At 44.9% G+C, this 24,925-nt stretch overlaps 1 protein-coding gene across 1 annotated transcript in view; it reads left to right on the forward strand.

Annotated features, from left to right (window-relative positions):
• LOC132882162 (sialoadhesin-like) overlaps positions 1–24,925 on the forward strand; it is a 216,871-nt gene that overhangs the window by 171,447 nt on the left and 20,499 nt on the right. Inside the window, exon 10 of the mRNA XM_060915433.1 lies at positions 2,165–2,455. Within this exon, the coding sequence (XP_060771416.1) occupies positions 2,165–2,455 (291 nt within the window). The remainder of the gene's footprint in view (positions 1–2,164; positions 2,456–24,925) is intronic.

Raw genomic sequence — 24,925 nt, forward strand, 5'->3', positions numbered from 1 at the left:
CCTGGGGGACTGAAAAAAGAAGGAAGTATGACCACGATTATTTAAAGTTTGGATTTTCATGGACTGGATCTGAAGATGCTCCACTGCCACAGTGTGTTGTCTGCCAAGAGATGCTAGCTAACGATGCTATGGGATGTTTAAAATGTGTAAAACAAGATGTTTTAAAAAGCACAGATGTTTAAAATGTGAAAAAGAAAAAAATAATGTGTACAACAACCATTTTTTAAAAATACGAATGGAACATTAAGTATAGCAACAACAAAAATTGTAAGGGGGGGCGCTGTTGTTTATTTGCTCTCCGAGGGGGGGCTGACTCTCCCACACTTTGAAAACCCCTGCTCTAGACTATAGAGTCCCAGTCGTCTTCATCTTTGTCAGCATGGGCCCTGACAAACTCCAGGCAGGCTTTTTTGTGCCTGGGCTTTAGGAGAGGCTTCTTTCGTGGACAGCATCCATGCATGCCATTCCTCTGCAGTGTACGCCGTATTGTGTCATGGAAAATAGTCACCCCAGTTTGAGTTTCTACTTCTTTAGATAACTGCAGTGAACTTGCATGCTGATTTTCTTCAACCCTTCTCATCAGAAGACGCTCCTGTCGAGGTGTTAACTTCCGTGAATGACCTGGACGTCTCTGTGAGATGGTTGCAGTTCCATCTTTCTTAAATTTTTGTACCACTTTTGCGACAGTATTCTGACTGATAAGTAAAACTTTGCTGATCTACTTGTAGCCTTCACCTTTGTGGTGTAAATAAATTATTTTCTTTGAGGAATTCTGAAGAGACAAGTTGAGCGTCACTCTCCATCCAGCATCCAGTCACTAAAAGAGGTCATTGTTGAAGAATGGAAAAAGATTGATGTTGCAAAATGTCACCAACTTGTTCATTCCATACCTAGAAGACTTAGTGCTGTCATTACAAATCATGAAGGCTATACAAAGTACTAGATATAGTAGTTTTTGTTGTGGGGTGTACTCATTTTTGCACCACCCTAATTTGAGTAAAACTGAAAAAATGTGTAATCTAAGTTATATTATTAACCTTACTTTCCCATTATAAATTAAACAGATGTTATATTAAACTTGGTCTTGTTAACATTTTAGAAATTGTGTTCATTGAGATATTGTTTAAAATGTTACTTTTCAAAGGGGGTGTTCTCATTTACACTGAGCACTGTGTGTGTATATTATTATTATTACAGAGAGACCTAAAGCTGTGGTGTCCATAAAACCTGATACATGTGTTCACTGGAGAGTGTGTTACTCTCCGATGTAACACACAGGAAGGAGGAGATTCTCAGAGGTCCTAACTTTGGTATAAAAACAAAGATCCACTCTCCACAGAGGGAGGACATGTAGTCTACAGAGTCCACACAAACCAGGAGTTGTTTCTCTGGTCTGTTGGTAACTCTGACCGTGGCTCCTACACCTGCAGAGGACAGGATTCAGATATCAGTGATAAGATAGTCTTTTATTATCCCACAAGGGGAAATTTACATTGTTACAGCAGCAAAATATATAAAGAGAAAAATATAAGGCAGTGAAGGAGTAGTGCAAAAGTACCGTACCAAGTATACAAAAAAGGATATATTGCACAAGAGCCATTTTAACCATGTGTAGCTCGCAGTTAGCTGTAAAGTACTGATGCTGATAGTCAGTGCACATAGTATACATTCAGAGGGGTTTCTGTGGATGTCGAAGTGATCTGTTGGACAGTATTGTTGATTACTATGAGGAGTGTCTGGTGCTGTGCTTGGTGAGGTGCCAGTTGTACAGGTGAGTACAGTTGTACAGCAGTAGGGAGGAAGGAGTCAGTGTAACAGTGATGCTGTTACACTGACTGTATCAGGTCAGTCTGTGGTTTTATTATTTAATATATGTTTCCATTATTTTTTAGGGTTCAGATTTTGAGCTGTCAGTAACTGAGTCCATTTGTTTCGTTTGTCTCATCAGTACCAATTTCTTTCACAAGAATCATCATGTCTTTTGCAGAAGCCTCTGGGTTTTATAATGTGTTTGCAGTCTAATGATCAAATGTTAAATATAGATGTTTAGTTTAGACACATTTATGTTCGAAATATTTATTAAAGCATTTAATGAACACAGTGAATCTATTGCTTCTGTTGTGAAGTGAAAAGCAGCTCTGACACCATCATTTCATACCAACAGAAAAACCCAAACTGACTCTGAGCGTGAATCCTCAGAGCTCTGTCTACACTGGAGACACCATCACTCTGAGCTGTGAGCTGCAGCAGGAGACTAGATGGAAGTTTCTCTGGTACAAAAAGAATCCGAATTCGCAGTTTGTGAACATTGGAGCTACAGACACCAACACACTCAGAGTGACAGTTGATACTGCAGGAGAAACCGTGTATCTGTGTGGAGCACACAGGCGTAACGCACGGACAAACACAGACTACTACACAGCCTACAGTGATGAAGTCAGCATTACAGTAAGAGGTACGTCATAAGTTGTTCACTTTTTCAACAGGTTTGAAGTTAGGAGGGGTGTGAATAAAAATATTGCATAATTATAGCAATTCCTTGTTATTCTATAATGTTTTAAATAATCTTGAAATAAGTTTTAAAAGGTAGGTGTTATTTGTGGTCGGTGAGGTCGAACAAGGCTCAGTAAAGTCAGTAAAACAGTTGAGTGTGTGTTTATCAGGGAGAGATTCACTCTCGTGAGGTACAGACTGGTGGATACAGGTGATTAAAACTCTTATTTCACAAAAATAAATAAATAAATAAATAAATAAATAACAATAATAATAATAATAATAATAATAATAATAAACCATTCAGTGATGAGAAGAACGAACACATTCCTAATCTCTTATAAAGGTGTTTATACATGTATGGAAACAGAGAAGTGCAGAAATACTCACTATAACATTATTCCATGTGACTGTTGAATTCTGGATTCTGATTGCTCAAAAGGTGTTGATTAATTTTCTATAACAGCGGCTCTGACAGTACACTTGTTTTAGGTTCTAGGGATGGGAGACCGCGGTAACAAATATAAATATATACATCTCATCTCATTATCTCTAGCCGCTTTATCCTGTTCTACAGGGTCGCAGGCAAGCTGGAGCCTATCCCAGCTGACTACGGGCAAAATAAATGTAGACATTAACAAAAATAATTATAATACTAATTAAAGGAGCCTTACCACCTAAATGTGGTCACCCTGTTTGAGGTATGCCACACACTCAACCTAGAATAGAATAGAATAGAATAGAATAGAATAGAATAGAATAGAATCTGTGTCATTGCACATCAGGTATACAATGTAACTGCAGTGCTTCTCTGGCCGGTGCATAATAAATATTTAAAAAAAACAGTAAAATATTAAAACAGTAAAATAAGAAAGGAGTAAAACAGAAATAAGAAAGGAATGCATATTTACATCATTTACACATTATACTAGCATACACTCTCTTATGAGTTCAGGGACCTGATGGCCCAGGGAAAGAAACTGTTTTTAAGTCCGTTTGTCCTGCTTTTGAGGCACTTGTATCTCCTGCCAGAGGGCATGAGGGTAAACAGGTGCTGTCCCGGGTGTGAGGGGTCAGCAGTGATTGCCCTCGCTCTCCTGAGACACCGTGTGCTAACGATGTCTTCTAGCAAGGGGAGGGGACTGCCAGTGATGTGTTGTGCAGTTTTAATGACCCTCTGCAGGTTCTTTCTTTCTGCCACAGAGCAGTTGGCGTACCAAGCTGTAATGCAGTACGTCAGGACACTCTCGATGGTGCTGCGGTAAAAGGCCACTAAGAGTTTCTCCTCCAGATGGTTCCTTCTGAGTATCCTTAGGAAGTGGAGTCGCTGTCGGGCCTTTTTTACCACCATGGATGTGTTGGCAGTCCAGGAGAGGTCCTTGGCTATGTGTGTCCCAAGGAACCTGAAGGAGGACACCCGCTGGACACAGTCCCCGTTGATGCTCAGTGGGGCTGGATCCCCCCTGTTTCCTGAAGTCAATCACCATCTCCTTACTTTTGCTGGTGTTGAGCAGCAGGTTGTGTGCAGAACACCAACCTGCCAGCATGTTGACCTCATCCCTGTACGCAGTCTCATCCCCTCCGCTGATAAGGCCGATGACCGTAGTGTCATCCGCAAATTTAATGATGGTATTGGAGGGGTGGATGGGTGTGCAGTCAAGCGTATACAGGGAATACAGGAGAGGGCTCAGCACACAGCCCTGAGGAGAGCCTGTGCTGAGGGTCAGGGTGGAGGAGCAGGTGGTGCCTACCTTAACCATTTGAGGGCGGTCAGTCAGGAAGTTTTTGATCCAGGCACAGATGGAAGGGGAGAGAGCGATGTTAGTCAGCTTTTCCACCAAGATGTCAGGAATAATGGTGTTAAATGCTGAGCTGAAGTCTATTGGCCCTTTTCCACTACCCTTTTTCAGCTCACTTCAGCTCGCTTCAGCTCACTTCAGCCCGACACGGCTCGCGTTTCGACTACCAAAAACCAGCACGACTCAGCTCGTTTCAGCCCTGCTTAGCCCCTAAAACTCGCACCGTTTTGGAGTGGGGCTGAAGCGAGCCAAACCATGCCGAGTGAGGTTGGGGGCATGAGCAGACACTCCCCTGTGCACTGATTGGTGAGGAGGAGTGTCCTCACATGCCCACACACGCCCCGCGAGCGCGCTGGGATCTGTAAACACCGCAAACCCGGAAGAAGAAGAATTACGAATTGCAAGAATTTCTGAAGCCTTATGCGCCTCGCCTCATCTATACGCTCTTGCCAGTATCTGTTGGCGTTGTCGGTGACAACAAGCCACAGCACCAAGACCAGCAACACTAACGACACCATGTCCTCCATGTTTATTGTTTACTATTCGGGTCGTGAGACTACTGCTTAAAAGCTCACTGAATCAGTGACATACAGAGCATCGTGGACGAGTTCGCGGAGCGCAAGGCTCGTCGTATGCCCTTCAAATAATGCGCGCAGTAGGCTATTGATGTTTTATTATGAGCCATGTACAGTATGTCGCCTAATGTTTTTTTGTTTCTGAGTTACATGTTCGTTTGAAGGACTTAATGTACAAAATAACATAGTTGCACCCCGTAGTGTTGAAATTGGTAAACACAGTGCATTCAGTGAGGTTTGCACCGCCCTCCTTTTATTTCTGACTCTTCCTGTCACCGTTGCAACCTCTGAGCGCTCATTCGTATGCCCTTCAAATAATGTGCGCAGTATAGGCTATTGATGTTTTATTATGAGCCATGTACAGTATCCTAATGTTTTTTGTTTCTGAGTTACATGTTCGTTTGAAGGACTTGATGTACTAAATAACATAGTTGCACCCGGTAGTGTTGAAATTGGTAAACACCGCAGTTGCGGACATTTTGTAACCTAAAATGATGTTATGATAAGCTTTAATAAAGGGCCCGGTCATTTGCCCCGCCCCCGGCCCGGCTCTGACTTGTTCCGCCACTGTCACTGATGTCACTGTTTGCGCTGCTTAACGACATCACGTGACGTCCACCCACTTTTGCTAACTCCACCCAATGTGTCCACCCACTTCCAGCCAGCACGGTTCAGCGCGGTTGTAGTCGAAATGCAACTCCAACAGCCCCGCTCAGCTCGACTCAGCTCGACTCAGCACGGCACGGCTCAGCCGCGTTTGTAGTGGAAAAGCGGCATATGAATAGCATCCTGACGTAGTTCCCTGGCTGCTCGAGGTGGCTGAGTGCTGTGTGCAGAGCTATAGCGATGGCGTCCTCCGTCAATCTGTTAGCTCTGTAGGTGAACTGATGTGGGTCCAGGTTTGAGGGGAGACAGTCCTTGATGTGGTGAAGGATCAGCCTCTCAAAGCTCATCATGACTACTGAGCCTCTCAAAGCTCATCATGACTACTGAGCCTCTCAAACCTCATCATGACTACTGATGTTAAGGCAATAGGTCTGTAGTCATTGGGACACTTTGGGGCAGGAGTCTTTGGGACAGGGATGGTGATAGCTGATTTCAGGCACTGGGGGATAGTAGCCTGTGACAGTGAGAGGTTGAACAACCTGGTCAGGACTCCCCCCAGCTGGTCAGCACAGGCGCAGAGTACTTTTCTGAGTACACCATCTGGTCCGGCTGCTTTCCTGATATTCACAGTCTTCAGCACCTACCTCACCTGGTGTTCCTAGAGTGTGAGTGTGCTGTGACTGGAGGTCTGTGGTGGTCGTCACTGGCACCATCTGCGGGGGGCATGGACCTTTTTGACCCCCCAAAGATAAAGTTGGGGGGGCAAAAACACCCCAATAATGAAAAAAGTAGTAAACAGTACAGATGAACTCATGTTAACTGACGATTGAAACCACCTAAACAAATAATAGCCTAGCTTTGAATGCAAAATAAGTAATCTATAGAAACGTCACCTAAAATGTTATGATCGGACATGACCCGCCCCCTTTTCCGCTTGCAATATTCCAATGGTTGGCAGTGAGTGATTGACAGGTTGCACTACGCAAAATTTACACGTCCTTTAGTGCTTTGCGCAGACTTAAGACCTACCTGCGGAGCACCATGACTGCTCCGAAACTGAATTACTTGGCTGTTCTTTACACACACAAGGAACATACAGACCACATTGATTTGAAAAAAATTACCAATGAGTTCAGCGCTTGTGACAGAAGGAGTGATGTTTTTGCGAAGTTTTAGGGCTGATGGGCTATTAGGGTGAATATGATTTTCTCATGTTCATGAATATGATTTTCTCACTGCCTACTTGTTAATTTCCGTGGCCATGAAAGAGATGTGTTGTTAAAGTTTGTAAGTAAGATTAAAATTAACTTTGTCATATCCATTAACTCTTAACAGAAACTACATTCATGTACAGTTGTCTGCCGAATTCATCTCAAAGAAAATTGCATGAAACTAAATTTGTTTATTGAATAAATTGTGTTTCATACAATGTTTAAAGTCATGAGATTTTTTTAATGCATCATAATAAGTTATCGTTAAAATGGGCGCTTCCCACTTGCAATGGTGAATAGTAATGAATGAAAATGACTTACAACTGAGTCTTTGATATTCAACTACATACACTGCCGATGTCATGACGTCACGGTGCAAGAACATAATTCTGACCCCCCAATGTTGACATGAAGTTGGCGCCTATGGTGGTCGTGCAGCTGTGTGTGGAGCCTCTGCTTTGAAGTGGGAGAAGAAACTGTTTAATTCCTCAGACAGCAATACATCAGTGATGGTAGTGATGGGTGTGGAGCCTTTGTAGCTGGTGAAGCTCTGTAGCCCCTGCCACACCAGCCACGGGTTATTGTTAGCGAGATGGTCCTCCACTTTCCTCTTATGAGCAGCCTTAGCAGCTTTGATGCCTCTCCGCAGCTCTACCCTCACCACGCTGTACTGTTCTCTGTCACCTGACTTGAAGGCAGAGTTTTGGTTTCTCAGGAGTGTCCGGACATCCGAGGTCATCCATGGTTTTTGGTTGGGGTAGATCCGGATGCGCTTCACCACAGTAACACTGTCAGTGCAGTTCTTTATGTAGAACAGAACAGTCTCTGTGTGCTCCTGTAGGTCAAGATGTTCAAATATGCTCCACTCAGTGCACTCAAAGCAATCTTGAAGCTGGAAGAGTGCTCCTTCAGGCCAGGTTTTAATGTTCTTTGTGACAGGTTTGGATTTCTTCCTGAGGGAGGTGTACCAGTATGCAGGGACCAAGAGCAGTGAAAGATGGTCTGACATGCCCAGGTGAGGGAGGGGTACTGCTCTGTAGGCTTGCCTAAGGTTGGAATAAACATGGTCTAATGTGTTCTTCCCTCTGGTGGAGCACTGTACGTACCGTACGAAATTAGGGAGCACAGTCTTAAGGCAAGCTTGGTTGAAGTCCCCAGCAACAATAAAAGCTCCCTTTGGATGGGCCTGCATTTGTTTATTAACAGTGGTGTACAGCTGAGAGCGCACTGTGCTAACATTAGCATCTGGTGGGATATACACAGCAGCAATGATCACTGTTGTCAGCTCTCTGGGCATGTAAAAGGGTCTACACTGCACAGTCATTACTTCCAGGTCAGGAGAGCAGTGTGTGTGTATGACCCTACTGTTTGTACACCAGTCCATATGAACATGAATACAGAGCCCCCCTCCTCTGCTCTTACCGGAGCCTTTATTCCTATCGAAGCGGTGCATGGAGTGGCCGGTTAGCTGAACGGCCGAGTCCGGGATGAGCGGATGTAGCCAGGTTTCTGTGATAATCATCACACTGCAGTCACGAATGTTCCGGTTGTGTGCCATCAGTAACTCCAGTTCATCAATTTTGTGGATGATGGACCTAGCATTTGTGAGGAAGATGCTTGGTAGCGGGGATTTGTAGGGCTGTTTTCTTAGCCGTGCTAGTAGGCTGCCCCTGCAGCCCCGCTTCTGCCTCTGCTCTCTGCGCCGCCTCCGGCATCTCTTTGGCCCGACAACAATCCAGGGTGTGCCCGGCGATCTCGCTATGTCCAGCGGAATATTGTAGAGCTGCTGGTAATCCGTCGTAATGTCCACACGACACGAGAATCCCACCTTCCTCAACATAGCTGGGGTGTAGATTTGTTTTATCTCACTCACACACACTTGTACACACAAAAACATCTATGCCATTACGAAAACCATACACCGAATCCGAGAGCTCAGAGCTGCTGCATCCTTGCGCGCCGCCATCTTGAAAATATATGGTACTGTTTCTATAGTAACAGCTCATTCAGAGGGACTTGTATGGTGGATGCTTCACATAATCTAAGCCCAAAGATAGAGATTAAAAACGTGTAATTTAACAAAACTACAAAAAATGTGTGTAACTGTTTATATGGTGACGTTTTCTGTAAGATGATGTTTATTTAACTTTAATTTATGGAAGGAGTCTCTAGTGTCAGCACTTTGCAGAGGCAGAGGCAGGAAGTTTTGGATGGGGGGCGATGTCGTATGCCGAAGGTGCGCCAAATCTAGGGGGGTCCAGGTGCATGCCTCCCCAGGAAATTTTGGAATTTTTAACCCTCTAAAATGCTACTTCCCACATTTTGAGAAGCAAATTTTGGTGGAGTAAAGCTAAGTTTAATGTCTCAGAGTACATTTTGTCCATGTATTTTTTTTTCTATATGAAGCAGAACCAATGATACTATAATGTAATTATGTCTTCTTAGTATCGAGAGGATAACATCCTCTTACCATGGGTTGCTGTGAACACGTACCATGATGAAACTTCACACAGTACTAGTCAGATATTTCAATGATTAGGTCAAATAGCCTTAGAAATTTTGAATAAACACATAATACCTAAAAACCGATCACATCTCTCGGCAATCCTGTTTTGACCGAGGAATAAGCCCGTGAAAGTAATATTCCCAATCCTTCAATGACCGCTGTCAGCTCCCAGGAACTCTAACTGACTGGTAATGACCGGTTGTGATCCCAGATCGGGTGCGAATGAATATTTTTCAAATCAAAACTGTGTGATATTGGTGTATTGAAGCATGTATGAATGACTGACATATGGGGCTGTATCAGTAAATTGTAAAAACTACATTCCCTTAGTTTTCTCATGGATTCCCCCCCCAACACACACACACACACACACACACACAAACAAAACACGAGAAAATTTGTCCTCAATGTCCTTGTTGAATTAAAGAGCTAATAGATGTATATACCTGCTCAGCTATGTGGTATAAAGCAAGAGCACAAATAACTGTCTCTCCTTTAGTCTTCAGTGCGAGTAAACGGTCATTCATTTCTTGGTTTGCAAAATTTGACTTGGGATGTTTAAAAAAAAAAAAAAATTATACTAAAAACTTACCTCGTTCTCATCAAGCAACTTGGGTGCCTTTGTCGAGCCCAAAAAGTTTGCAATGGATACCTGTCTGAAACTCCTCTTCATACTGATTTTCAGTGAGTGGCCAGGGCAGCAAGCGAATTCATGTAGATCTAGAGCAGCATCAAGTTTTGGGCGCCCAAAACTGCTTGTACACCTCATGAACGCTATCTCCCCATTCGGACAGGACATGAGTTATCAGTCAGATACAAATGTAGCGACACTGTCATAGCCTTGCTGTCACAGGGTCCCTGCTTTGGCACAAGTACCCAAGAAGACCAGACATGTCTAGACAGTTGCCACAGCAACAGGTTAATTAGTCCACAGAATATTCATAAATCAGCTTGTCTACTAAAAGTGATGGGTTTTGCAGTTCTGCGTAAGCCATATAAGGAAAATCCCAGAAAGCGGAGGCAATCGGTGACATCAGGGCCAGGCTAATTTGCATCGGTTTTGGTGCAAATGGGTGCTACCAACCTACAGTACAAAGGGATGGCGCCGGGATGAAGGTATGCAGCGGGATTTAATAAGGGAAAACAAAGGTGCGCAGTGGGCTGTTTATTCACACTACTCTCTCCTTTTATTCCTTGTAAGTAGTCAACCCTGGACAAGTCGCCATCATAACTTTTTTTTGGGGGGGGGGGGCGGTTGCTGCCCCCCCCCCCCCCCCCCCCCACTGCCACCACTGCTTTGTAACAGTCAGAACTAAAGCTGTAGCTTTAAGTTTTCTGAAAAGGACAGAGGAGTTCATGCTTTGCAGTTTATCTGTAATAGGACAAGCTGCTTTTTTTTTTTTTTGCTTATTAACAAAATAAGAGACAGAGAAACAAATCAAGGCTGGTGAGGAAATCCCTTTTTATAGCTGCAATATAATGCATGTGATAACATTGAAACACTTGTTTTGTCGATGCTCCACAACATTAAAGGTTGATTGATTTTTATTTGGTATAAAAATTGGAATATAAACACTTTAAGCACCATTGGTCATACAATAGTAAATAATGAGTTAAAAGTAGTACTACAAAATTAATACCAAGGATAACTCAAAATCAAGTCAAGTTTGTGTAGCGCTTTTAACAATAAAGATTGTCACAAAGCAGTTTTACAGAATTTGAACGACTTAAAACATGAGCTGATTTTATCCCGAATCTATCTCCAATGAGCAAGCCTGTGGCGACAGTGGCAAGGAAAAACTCCCTCAGACGACATGAGGAAGAAACCTCGAGAGGAACCAGACTAAAAGGGAACCCATCCTCATTTGGGCAACAACAGACAACATGACTAGAACATTAACAGTTTTAACATGAAGTCTGTTTCGTTGATGTTATAAACTCTTCATTGATGGAAACTTGAGTGCAAAACTGTTCATGACAACTGCAGTCCTAATGTTAACAAATCAGCTGTAGTCCTCAGCCATAAAAACATTACTGTAAGTGTCCAGAGCATCTTCCAAGTGTGACTTTCAACTGTCTACATGGGGTCGTCCTCCACAGGAGTGATGCGATGAGACTCCAACCAGACACAGGGCACCAGGATGGATCAGGCAAGTCCGGGAGCAGAAGAGGTCAGCATCTCGATCCCAGGACCGACATGCAACTCAGAGGGACAGATTGGGGGGGGGGGGGGAGAAAACACAGGTTGTTAGGTATGCCCAATGTCACCTGAATGAGTAGGAACAGTATACATATTGCACGGAGTACAAGCAGGGACTCCGGCAAAACTAACTATGACAGCATAACTAAAAGGGGAGAGCCAGAAGGTAATACAGGCATGAGGGAGCCCTGGGACATAAAGCAGCCAGCCACTACACCGTCAACAAACTTGAGTGAGCAAGCGAGTGGGGAACTGACAGCATCCATACATCCCAGTTTACCAAAACACGATTGTAGCAGTTCGTAGGGGTGGAGCACAGAAAAGACGGCAGGCCAGAATTAAGTTCCACAAGAAAAACTCTTTTTATTTAGTACTTTTCAGTAACTATATTCACTCTCTCAGACACCCACACACACATGAGTCGTCAGGTCAGGGAGAGAGCTTCCTTCCTCTGCTCTCTCTCTCCTTATATAGGGCATCGTCACTGGGGAAGACACACAAACACAGATTAACCAACATCAGGTGCAGTGATTCTGCCACTTACCTTCCCTGACTCCGCCCTCCGGTCACAGACTGACGCTTGACCACGCCCCCACTGCCACATACCCCCATCGCCCGACTCAAGCCGGGCAGCCGTCCAGCCTGCAGCAGACTCCCCCACCCCTGACGAGAGAGGAAGTCCGCCACACCCATCTGCACCCCCGGCCTGTGGACCACCTTGAAATTAAAGGGCTGGAGTGCCAGATACCAATGGGTGATCCACGCGTTGGCATCCTTCATGCAGTGGAGCCACTGGAGGGGCGTGTGGTCTGAACAGAGGGTGAAAGAGCACCCCAGGAGGTAGTAGCGGAGGGTGAGGACCACCCACTTGATCGCCAGGCACTCCTTTTCGATGGTGCTGTAGCGCCCCTCATGCACCGACCGCTTCCTGCTTATGTACAGGACTGGACGGTCCTCCCCCTCCACCTCCTGGGACAGAACGGCCTCCAGCCCTCTGTCCAACGCGTCCGTCTGCAACGTAAAGGGGAGAGAAAAGTCAGGGGAGTGTAACAGTGGCCCCCCGCACAGTGCAGCCTTCACCTCAGAGAAAGCCCGCTGGCATTGCTCCATCCACTGGACCGGATCTGGTGCCCCCTTTTTAGTCAGATCAGTCAGCGGGCTGGTGACGTCCGAATAATTAGGTATAAACCTACAATAGTAGCCAGCCAGCCCCAGGAACTCTCTCACCCCCTTTTTGGGCTTGGGCCTTGGGCAGGCCGCAATCGCTGCTGCCTTGTTAATTTGGGGACGCACCTGCCTGTTGCCCAAGTGGAAGCCCAGATACCGTACTTCCACCCACCCAATCGCACACTTCTTCAGGTTGGCTGTGAGACCCGCTCGCCTCAGCGACCTAAGGACGGCCCTCAGGTGTTGTAGGTGCCGCAGCCAGTCATTACTATAAATAATGATATCGTCTAGGTACGCGAGCGCATAGGTGGCGTGGGGGCGGAGGACCCTATCCATCAGTCGCTGGAACGTAGTGGGCGCCCCAAACAGCCCAAAAGGAAGTGTGACAAACTGGTGTAAGCCGAACGGTGTGGAAAAGGCCGTTTTTTCTTGGGATAATGGAGTCAAGGGGATCTGCCAATAACCCTTTGTCAAATCCAGTGTCGAGCAAAAGCGAGCCGTGCCTAGTCGATTGAGCAACTCATCAATACGAGGCACTGGGTACGCGTCGAATTTAGACACCGCGTTGACTTTTCTATAGTCCACACAGAACCGGACCGACCCGTCGGTCTTGGGTACCAAGACCATCAGGCTGCTCCAGTCACTGTGGGACTCCTCAACGATGCCCATTTCGAGCATGGCCTCGAGTTCTTCCCGAACCACTTTTTTCTTGTGTTCGGGTAGCCTGTAAGGGCGGCTACGCACTACCACCCCCGGGGGCGTCTCAATGTGGTGCCCTATGAGGTCGGTGCGGCTGGGCAGGGGCGAGAACACGTCCGAAAACTCGGTCTGCAACTGGGCGACCTCCGCGAGTTGGGTCGGGGAGAGGTGGTCTCCACAGGGGACCGGAGAGGTACGCGATGCCAATGTTCCCTTTTGAACCTCCAGCCCCAGCTCCGCCTTCTCCAGAACCACTGACACCAACGCCACAGGGACCTCCTCGTTCCAGAGTTTGAGCAGATTGAGGCGGTAAACCTGTAGCGCCCCACCCCTGTCCGTTCGCCTCACCTCGTAGTTGACGTCCCCGACTCGCCATGTGACCTCAAAGGGTCCTTGCCACTTGGTAATTAATTTGGAGCTCGCTGTGGGCAATAGAATGAGAACTTTATCTCCTGGTGCAAACTCCCTAAGGCGCATACCCCTGTCATACAGGCGGGTTTGCCGTTCTTGGGCCTGCTGTAAATTCTCCTGGGTTAGGTGTGTGTGTGTGTGTGTGTGTGTGTGTGTGTGTGTGTGTGTGTGTGTGTGTGTGTGTGTGTGGAGTTTTGTGCACAGGTCAATAACGTATTGAATTTGATTTTTACTGGGCGAAGGTTCCTCCTACCAATTTTCTCGCAGCACATCTAGAATGCCGCGCGGCTTACGCCCATATAACAATTCGAATGGGGAGAACCCCGTGAAAGGCTTGGGGGACCTCTCGCACTGCAAACAACAAGGGTTCAAGCCATTTATCCCAATTACGTGCATCCTCACTTACGAATTTAATTATATTTTTGAGGGTGCGATTAAACCATTCAACTAAACCGTCCGTTTGTGGGTGATAAACGCTGGTGCAGATCGGCTTAATACCTAATAACCCATATAGTTCGTTCAGTGTACGTGACATAAATGAGGTGCCTTGGTCAGTCAGAATCTCTTTCAGGATTCCAACTCGGGAGATGACGCGGAAGAGCACTTCCGCAATACTGCGTGCTAAGATATTGCAGAGAGGCACTGCTTCCGGGTATCGCATTGTATAGTCTACCAGAACTAAAATAAAGCGGTACCCTCGTGTTGACCGATTTAATGGCCCGACGAGATCCATCCCAATTCTTTTGAACGGGGTCGCGATTAATGGGAGGGGGCGCAAAGGCGCTTTTGGAATGGCCACCGGATTTACTAACCGGCATTCGCGGCACGCTGTACACCACCTACGGACATCGCCGCAAATCCCTAGCCAATAGAACCGGGCCATTAGTCGGGCTAGTGTCTTATCCTGCCCTAAGTGTCCAGCCATGGGATTAAAGTGAGCCACCTGGAATACCAATTCTCAACCACCGCCAGCAAGCGTCCCGGAGCTGCTGGCCTAACGCGAACGGGCGGCCGACTTCCTCCAGATGCAGAGCGTGGAAGCGCTGACTTTGTTGTTCAGGGGTGTGCCCCACCTGCTGGAGGACGGCCCGGCGAAGGTCCGCGTAGGCCAGCCGGCGGTCAGCTGTAGCGCGGCCAGCTGCGCCTCGCCTGTTAGCAGGGGGAGGAGGCGCGCCGCGCGCTGTTCCACCGGCCAGCCTGAGGCTTCTGCTGCCTGCTCGAAGAGCGTGATGAAGGCCTCGGGGTAGTCATGCGGGCCCATATTAGTGAGGGCGAGGGGAGAAGGGCCCGTGGCGGTGGAGGTGGTGGACCCCGCCGATGCGAGGAGGTGCCGGAACGCCTGTCGGTCTTATTGCTGCGCCAGCACCAGGGCCTCGAACCGGTGCTCCTGCTCCTTTCGGAGGGTGACTAGCGCCTGGTGCTGGCTCTGCTGGGCCATGGCGAGGGCGTGGACCAGGTCTGCGAAGGGGGAGGACTCTATAGGGCTGTTCTTTTTCCTGTGCTTGATTCCCGGGTTTCGGCACCACTGTAGCAGTTTGTAGGGGTGGAGCACAGAAAAGACGGCAGGCCAGAATTAAGTTCCACAAGAAAAACTCTTTTTATTTAGTACTTTTCTATAACTATATTCACTTTCTCAGACACCCACACACACATGAGTCGTCAGGTCAGGGAGAGAGCTTCCTTTCTCTGCTCTCTCTCTCCTCATATAGGGCATCATCACTGGGGAAGACACACAAACACAGATTAACCAACATCAGGTGCAGTGATTCTGCCACTTACCTTCCCTGACTCTGCCCTCCGGTCACAGACCGACACTTGACCACGCCCCCACTGCCACAACGATGTCTGAGGACCCTCCAGATCTACTCCTTTACCTCATAAACACCATTAACAAAAGGCTTGACTCAACAGATATGTTTTCAGCCTAGACTTAAATGCTGAGACTGCGTCTGATTCTCGAACATTATTTGGAAGGCTGTTCCATAACTGGGGTTTTGTAAGAAAAGGCTCTGCCCCCGATTTAGCAGTCACAATGTGAGGTACCAGCAGATAGCCTGCACCTTTTGATCTAAGTAGGTGTGGCAGGTCATAGAGGACCAGAAGTTCATTCAGGTACTGTGGCACGAGACCATTCAGTGCTTTAAAGGTCAATAGTAGTATTTTATAATCAATACAAAATTTGATTGACTCCCAATGCAGTGTGGATAAGACAGGGGTGATGTGGTCATATTTTCTAGTTATAGTAAGGACTCTTGCTGCTGCATTTTGAACTAACTGGAGCTTGTTTATGCACTTGTTAAAACATCCAGACAGTAAGGCATTACAATAATCCAACCTGGAGGTAACAAAAGCATGAACTAGTTTTTCCATGTCATGTAGTAGCATTAAACTTCTTATCTTAGCAATATTTCTGAGATGAAAGAAAACTATCCGAATAATGTTATCAGTGTGAAAGTCCAATAGGGGACTTATTCCCATTGAGATCCTTCATGAAAAAATAAATAAATAAATACAAAAGGTGTACAATAGGGATGTTAACCGATGACCATTTGACCGGTGGTTGACCGAATCAACGTCAACCGGTTAATTTTTTTTTGGTTGTCGGTGAAAAAAAAAAAAATCATTTTGAAGCTGCCGATTTTGGAGCGGAGAACCTGGAATTCTGTGTTGTAAACGCTTGGGGCATGCCATGCGGTGTAAGGATGACAGCTGACAAATCAGAAACACCCATTCAGTCATGTATGAGAAGAAAACAGTAAATCAGAAAGCTGCGCAAATGTGCGCAGCTTCCGCGCAAACGTGTGCAGCTTTCTGATTTACTGTTTTCTTCTCATACTTCCTATGAAGCTGCACAAACATGCGCAGCTTTCTGATTTACTGTTTTCTTCTCATACTTCCTATGAAGCTGTGCAAACGTGCGCAGCTTTCTGATTTACTGTTTTCTTCTCATACTTCCTATGTTTCATGGACTGTAATGGCATTTGCTTATTTAGTAATTTTAATACAGAATTTACTCTGATGAAATTATTCAGACACTCCAACGCCACCCCTAAAAAAAAAAATAAATAAATAAAATCGGATCTGCACGATTCAGCCGTGAAAAAGGCGGCATCCGCCAAAAGGCGCGCTGTTTGCATCCCTGTTTAAACTCATAGGTTAACCGACTTTAACTGGCTAATGAGGCTCGGTGGTCGGTGTAGGAGCCATTTCTTTACTTTGTTTTACACCTGCTGGCCAAAAGGTAGAATACATGTTGGAACCATGGCTTGGCCTTGAGTGGAGCCTGGTGCAGGAAGGGTGTAATTAACGCACCTGTGCTTAATTAGGAGCACAGGTTTAGACAAGGCACTTGCTGGAAATGGTGGACTGTGGAACATAAAGACGCCAGCAGGCACAAAGGTTTTTAAACTGGAAAGAGCAAAAATAACAACTTGATGGTTAATGTTTGTTTTGGTTATTCAAGGACTTATTATTTGACTTTATGTTGATTTGTGACAATGTTTCATGAAGAACCGCCTTTATGTTCAGGGTTTCCCATACATAGACCATTGTGTGGCGCTGCGCCACACAATGGATTCCTATCGTCACACAATCAGACTCGCGATTTTGAAAAAAAAAAAATTCCATTGCGTATCGTTCCGCTCATTCATAGTGCTCTTTCTTCTCGTTCGCTTGCGCACACACACACACACAGAGAGTGAGAGAAGGGAGAGAAAATAGTGCCAAGCGATTTCGAGGTCTGACTTTTTATTTGGCAACGGTTTTGTGATGCAAATATATCACTCTTTTGAACACATACTGTTTTGAGACGAAAAACGTTTTACTTTCGTGACCCCAACAAACTTGCCGGACTACTTTCGTCTGGACCAAAACTGGACAAGAACTGGACTCACAGGATGCTGTCAGGGGTAAGTCAGTGTGTTTGCATGACACTATTGATGGGGATGCCATACAGATTCATGTCAAAAATCCCAAACTATCCCTTTAAGTGGTTTCTTACATCTAATTATCATATTTTATTATTTTGTTGTTACACTATACTATTTATTTCATTTTAGTTTTGGTTGAGATAAGTGTTGAGTTCAATATTTAAAATAACCTCCAGCTTGTTTTTTGCAATTTATTCCTTGAATGTCAACTAAAGAATGATTGAAAGATTGCCACCAAAAAGGCAAAAAACTAAGGTAAAAACCAGAGATGCACCGATTGACTGGCTGCCGATCAGAATCGGACGATTTTCACGTGATCGGCCATGACCGGCAACCGGCCGGTCAAAATTAAAATATGCCTATTTTCTGCCGATCAAAACTTGTGTATCACAGAGATGAAAGTGGAAATACTCATAATTCGCAACTAAAAAGACTGCAGCTACACTGGCAGCTTGAACATGCTTTCTAGTGCGATTGTGTTGCGCTTGCGCAGAACAGTGTCAGTCCTGCGTGCCTAACGAGCTCCGGCGCGCGCGCCGTTAACAAAAAAAAAAAAAATCACGATAGTGAATTTTTTTTTGTGCCAGATATTGGATGTGAAAAGAAGAAAACATTTGTGGTTGTGTGAATTTCCCATTACAGGAATTAATACGTTAGCCAATTACCAAACATCTAGTTAGATTTGTACAAAGAGAGAAAGAAAAAAAAAATGTCTTTGTTTGTTTTACAGCCTTGGTTGCACTTGATTCCATTGGAAATTACTCTACAAATACACATTTGACAAAGATGATAGAATGGCTATGGTACAAGTATAACTGGAAATTATTTTTGTATTCTGATACTGAATGAAGAAATGGGTTGTTCTATAAGGCATATGTTTTCAGATCTAAATAGGCTTATAAAAGTGTGTTCCATAGCAGTAGGCAAATAATATATGAGGGGGAAGTTGTTTTTGTGCCAGATATTGGATGGGAAAAGAAAAAGTTTGTGTGAATTTCCTATTTCAGGAATTAATATGTTAATACCAAACATGAAGAAAGATTTTACAAAGAACAATGTCTTTTTGTTTGTTTTCAACATTTGAGGTGTTGAAAATTTATTACTGAAAATCTGGCAAAAAAGGTAAAACCCTTTCTGCAAGTTAAAATCGCCTGGAAAGAAAATCCGCCCGAGCCAGAAGCAAGCCTGAAGTCCAGAAAACACCTGCAAGTTGGAAGATTGGAACACTTCAAAGTCATGGAAGATTGGGACACCTCGAAGCTGTGGAAGATTGGGACACCTCGAAGTTGGGAAGCGATGCAAGAGCCACTGCGCATGGGAGCCTGGAAAGTTTGAAGCTCTGTCGTCGCTTGTTCGCGGACAGCCTACCTGTTGTGGATCAAGCTACCTGTTGGGAGTTTGTGGATTTACTGGACTCGCTTGTGGATTTACCCTCGTGTGGATTTACTGACTTCTTGGTTCGTGAGACTGAGTAACCTACTTCTGGTTCGTGAGTATGAGACTTTTGTCATATGAGCCGCCGTGCTCACGTTAGAAACTGAACTGAACTGTGCTAGTTTGGCCTTTCCTACTGCTGATACTGCGTTGTGTTGAACTTTTATGTTAAGAGACGAACTTTGTGTTGAATATTTTTGAAATTAAGCGTGCAAAATGGCCGATGAAGGGACTGAAGGTGATTTCTCAAACGAGCGAGAACTATTTAAGTTGATTGCATCTCGCAGAGGAAAGCTTGGCGTCCTAACGCGCAAACGAAATGAAATCAACAGCCTTATTGAATCTGGCCAGGACAAACGCATTGTTGATAATCAACTTCAGTTATTCGATAAGTGTTTAGTTGAATTCTGTAATATACATGCATCAGCGCAGAGTTTGATGACAGATGAATACAAAAAGGAAGCAGATCAGAGAGACTGGTATGAACTGAAATATCAGTTATATAAGGACTTTACTGATGGCATTTTAAAATGGATTAGGAGCGAGCAGTGTGAGGAGGATGACGACGAGGATGAGAAACGGAGTGAATCCCCCAATGTTAAACCACAAGATAGCGTGTCACAAACAGCCAAAAGCATTAAAGCAGGAAGCGCTGTCAGTCACGCGTCTCGGACCTCTAGCGTGCAATTGGAAGCTAAAGCTCAGTGTGCTGCTGCGAAAGCAAAGATGCAAGCGATGAGCCAAAAACTCGAACTTGACGTAGAGGAAGCCACTGTTATGGCAAAATTTAAAGCGCGCAGAGAAAAACTCGCTTTGGATTCCGAGCTCACTGTTGCTGAAGCAAAGCTGCAAGTTTATAAAAACGCTGAAGAGCAGCGCTCATTGTCTGGCTTATATAAATTCGGCAAGCCAACCGAATATAATGCTCCCGCTACAGTACAAAAACCAAAGAGGCCACAAGCCACTCCGCAAAGTCAAACTGTGCCACAAAATACTGCTCATAGCACTCAAATAGCCAGAGTAGATAATGCAGTTGCAAATGATAATGACGGAAGTGTCACAGAAGTATTGAAGAGACATACAGAGATCACCACCTTGCTAGCAAAGCAACAAGCACTTGCTCTGCTGCCCGATAGACAAATTCCTGTATTCGATGGTGACCCTCTTCAGTACAGAACATTCATTAAAGCATTCGAGCAGTTCGTGGAGAGAAAGACTGACAGCATGGATGACCGACTGTACTACTTACAACAGTACACTAAAAATGAGCCCAGAAGTCTTGTCACCAGCTTTATGCACATGGACCCCACTGTCGTATACAAACAAGCCAAAGAACAGTTGGAGTACAATTTTGGGAATGGATACAAAATAGCTGCAGCCTATATGAATAAGGCTTTGAGCTGGTCAGCTATCAAGCCAGAAAATGGCAATGACCTGCGGTCATATGCGCTATTTTTGCGCAGCTGTTATAACACCATGTCAGACATTGCTGCACTAAAAGAGCTCAAAAACTCTAGCAATTTAAGGCTAATCGTGTCAAAACTTCCATTTAATCTCCGCGATAAATGGCGTGCAAATGTGTGCAACATGGAAGAAACCAAGAACCACAGGGCAACTTTCAAGGATTTGGTAGAGTTTATTGAAAGGCAAGCTAGGGCTCTGCTCGATCCAGTTTTCGGTGACATACAGAACCCTACTGACACCAAAGTAGCATACAAATCTAAGCTACCAAGGAAAGCCAAGCCTAGTGGTAGCTCCAGCTTTGCCACCACAGTTACAGTACCTGTTGCTCAAGGGAATGGTCTGCAGCCTGCACATAAACAGAAACCATCTGCTAATGACAACTCCTGCATATTCTGCAAAGGCAATCACAAACTGGAAAATTGTGAAATGTTTAAGGCTAAGGCCAATGCAGAGAAGATACAATACCTGAAAGCCCAGGGTATGTGCTTTGGTTGCCTTACGAGGGGCCATATGGGCAAAACCTGCAAAAACAGATTGAAATGCGAGACCTGTTCTTTGCCTCATCCAACAGTCCTTCACATCCATACTGCAAAGGGCAAAGATGATATTACGACTGACACCAGTTTGAGTAATGCCATGGTGTCTGTGAACGAGAGTGACCCAATGGGGGCAGGTGAATCAGGCCAATGTACTCTCACTATCGTACCTGTGAAGGTGAAGATGTCAACTAGTGACCAAGTGATATCAACTCATGCATTCTTAGACCCCGGTAGCTCAGCTACATTTTGTACAGACTCGCTGAAAAGAAAGTTGAACATCCCTGGCAAAAACACCACGATCATGCTCTGTACAATGGGACAGGAGAAAAGAGTGCACAGCAGTGTAGTCTCTGGCCTGGAAGTAAGCAACATGGAAGGAGTGCAATACCACCAACTTCCACCGGTCTATACACAAACATACCTACCTGTCGCAAAACACCACATACCAACACAAGAATTTCTGGACAAATGGACATACATACATGACGTGAAGATTCCACATTTGGATGCTGATATAGAGTTGCTAATAGGCACAAATGCTGCACAGCTAATGGAGCCCTGGGAGATTATAAACAGTAGAGGCAATGGGCCATATGCTGTTAGAACACCCCTAGGGTGGGTCGTGAATGGCCTTATGCAAGAAGCAACTTGTCAAAGGCAAGGAACTCACTCATGTATATCAGCGAACCGCATATCCATAAGGGATGTGAATGACTTAATAAAACAATATCACCTTGATTTCCCAGAACTGTCAGCTGAGGAGAGATCAGAAATGTCAGTTGAAGACAAACAGTTTATGGCAACAATGGAAAAGTCAAAGGAACTTAGAAATGGACATTATTACTTTCCCTTGCCATTCAAAGAAAATGTAACAATGCCAAACAACTATGAACAGGCCCATCAGCACGTTATGTCTCTGAAAAGAAAATTTGAAAAGAATGAACAGTACCACAGAATACACAGCCTTCTTGGAGGGGATGTTGGAAAAGAACCATGCAGAGGTGGTCCCAACCAACGAACTGGTTACCGAAAGTGGAAAGGTGTGGTATATTCCACACCATGGAGTACATCACCCAAAGAAAGGCTCCCTGAGGGTAGTATTTGACTGTTCAGCATCCTTCCAGGGAACATCCTTGAACAACAAGCTGATTCAAGGCCCAAACCTCACCAGTAACCTGGTAGGCATCCTGTTGCGCTTTCGACAAGAGCAAATTGCCTTTATGGCAGACATAGAAAGCATGTTTCACCAGGTGAAAGTAATGGAGAATCATGTGAACTTTCTGAGGTTCCTATGGTGGCCGAACGGTGACCTGAGCCAACCATTAAAGGAACACAGGCTGACTGTGCATCTGTTTGGAGCATCATCTTCACCCAGTTGTGCATCCTTTGCTCTCAGACAATGTGCTGAAGATTTCAAAGAACTCTTTATGCCTGAAACCATCAACACAATCAAGTCTAACTACTACATAGATGACTGCTTAAAATCGGTGCCTACAGAAACTGGTGCCGTGAAATTGTGCAAAGAGCTTGAAGTAGCTTGCTCAATGGGAGGCTTTCGATTGCATAAATGGATTAGTAACAATACAGCAGTCCTGATGTCCATTCCACAAGCAGATAGGGCTAAAGAGGTCAAAGATCTGGACTTGGATTCCAGCGAGCTGCCAACAGAAAGAACTCTTGGCATACAGTGGCAAATTCAGAGTGACAAACTTACCTTCTCAGTTAGCCTGAAAAATCAGCCATATACTCGCAGGGGAATACTCTCCATCATCTCTTCAGTGTATGACCCTCTTGGATTCATCTGTCCCTTCATTCTCACTGCCAAAAACATCCTTCAGGATCTTTGCAAGCATAACTATGCCTGGGACAAAGAATTGCCAGACTACTACATCCAATCGTGGCAAGAATGGATGACCGGATTAAGCTCCATTGGAGAGCTCATTGTTGACAGGTGCCTCAAGCCCCAGAACTTTGGTGCACTAACATCTGCTCAGCTTCATCATTTTAGCGATGCTTCAGAAAGTGGCTATGGATGTGTCACATACCTCCGTCTCACTAATGCAAAACATGAAGTACACACCTCATTCATGATGGCAAAGTCGAGAGTTGCACCTTTAAAACAAACCACAATGCCGAGAATGGAACTCACTGCAGCAGTCCTCGCAGTACGCATGGACAGACTGCTCAAAGCAGAACTGCAAATTCAACTGGAAAGTTGCACATTTTGGACTGATAGTATATCAACATTGAAGTACATTCAGAATGAGAACAAAAGGTTCAAAACATTCGTCGCCAACCGAGTGAACACAATCAGAGAGATGACTAGCATCAAACAATGGAGATATATAAACACAAAGCAGAATCCAGCAGATTGTGCATCTCGTGGTCTTAAGGCAAGCGCACTCCTGAATTCAAACACTTGGCTAAATGGCCCAGAATTCCTCAAAGGCCAGAAAACTAACTGGCCTAAGTCCGAACTTGTCTTACAGAAATAAGTTGAAGAGGATGATGTGGAAGTGAAAAGGGATATCCTGGTCATGAACACACTGGTGAAGGAGCAAACCAATCCTACTCGTGAATTCATTTACCATCATTCAAATTGGAACAAACTTACCAGAGCAGTGGCATGGCTTCTTAAGCTGAAAGACTTGCTCCTAAACCTAAGTCAAAAGAGAAAATAAATACTTACCAACCTCACCATGAAGAGCCCCGCACCTGAAAGGGAATACCTGTTGGAAAGGAAAATGAAAATGGTGAGGAAATACATGACCGTACAACCTATAACATTGAATGACCTCAAAAGAGCAGAAAAGGCAATCATACATTATACCCAACTGGAAGCGTTTCCTGATGAAATGGAAACCCTACAAATGGAAAATGCTCATGTGAGTCGTCAAAGCCACATTCGTAAGCTAGATCCAATGCTGCAAGATGGGCTGCTTCTTACAGGGGGAAGGTTACACAGAATGGCCATGCCAGAGTGTCAGAAACACCCTGTGATCCTCCCAAAGAACCACCATGTGTCCAAGATGTTGTTAAAACACATTCATGAACATTTAGGGCACTGTGGAACGAACCACATGTTAGCCAAACTAAGACAGCAATACTGGATACCATCAGCAAACTCTCTGGCCAGAAGGATCAGACCAGAATATGTGTTCTGCAGACGACAACATTCACACCTAGGAGAGCAAAAGATGGCAGACCTGCCAAAGGAAAGGGTAACTCCAGATTCACCGCCCTTTACCTATGCTGGAGTAGATTACTTCGGCCCAATAATAATAATAATAATAATAATAAAGTTAAATTTATATAGCGCCTTTCACAAACCCAAGGACGCTTTACAAAAGAGTTACCACCAAAAAAAAAAATTAGGAAGAATAGTGTGAGGTAAAGAGAAAAGTTTTCAAGTTGGCTTTGAAGGAAGAGAGTCTGGAACAGTCACAAAGCGATTGTGGTAACGAATTCCAAAGTTTAGGAGCAGCAACACTAAATGATCTGCCACCCATAGATGCCAATTTAAAACAAGGAACAGTCAGAAGTCCACAGACAGAAGATCTAAGGGAGCGGGAGGGACAGTACAAATGAATTAGCTCACAGAGATAGCAAGGAGCGAAACCATGAAGAACTTTATAGGTTAACAGCAAGATTTTGTATTTGATCCGGGAGATAACTGGCAACCAATGCAGTTGCTGTAAAACAGGACTGATGTGAGCAGTGCGCTTAGTGAGTGTGAGGATTCTTGCTGCTGAGTTTTGAATGTACTGCAGGCGATTGAGCAATGTGGCAGGGAGACCATAAGAGAGAGAATTGCAATAGTCAAGACGAGAAAAAAAAATGCATTGACCAACATATTGGCATCAGTTTCCAAAAGAAAAGGGCGGAGACGAGC

Source organism: Neoarius graeffei, chromosome 1 (genome assembly GCF_027579695.1).
Source record: "Neoarius graeffei isolate fNeoGra1 chromosome 1, fNeoGra1.pri, whole genome shotgun sequence".
Classification (NCBI taxonomy): domain Eukaryota; kingdom Metazoa; phylum Chordata; class Actinopteri; order Siluriformes; family Ariidae; genus Neoarius; species Neoarius graeffei.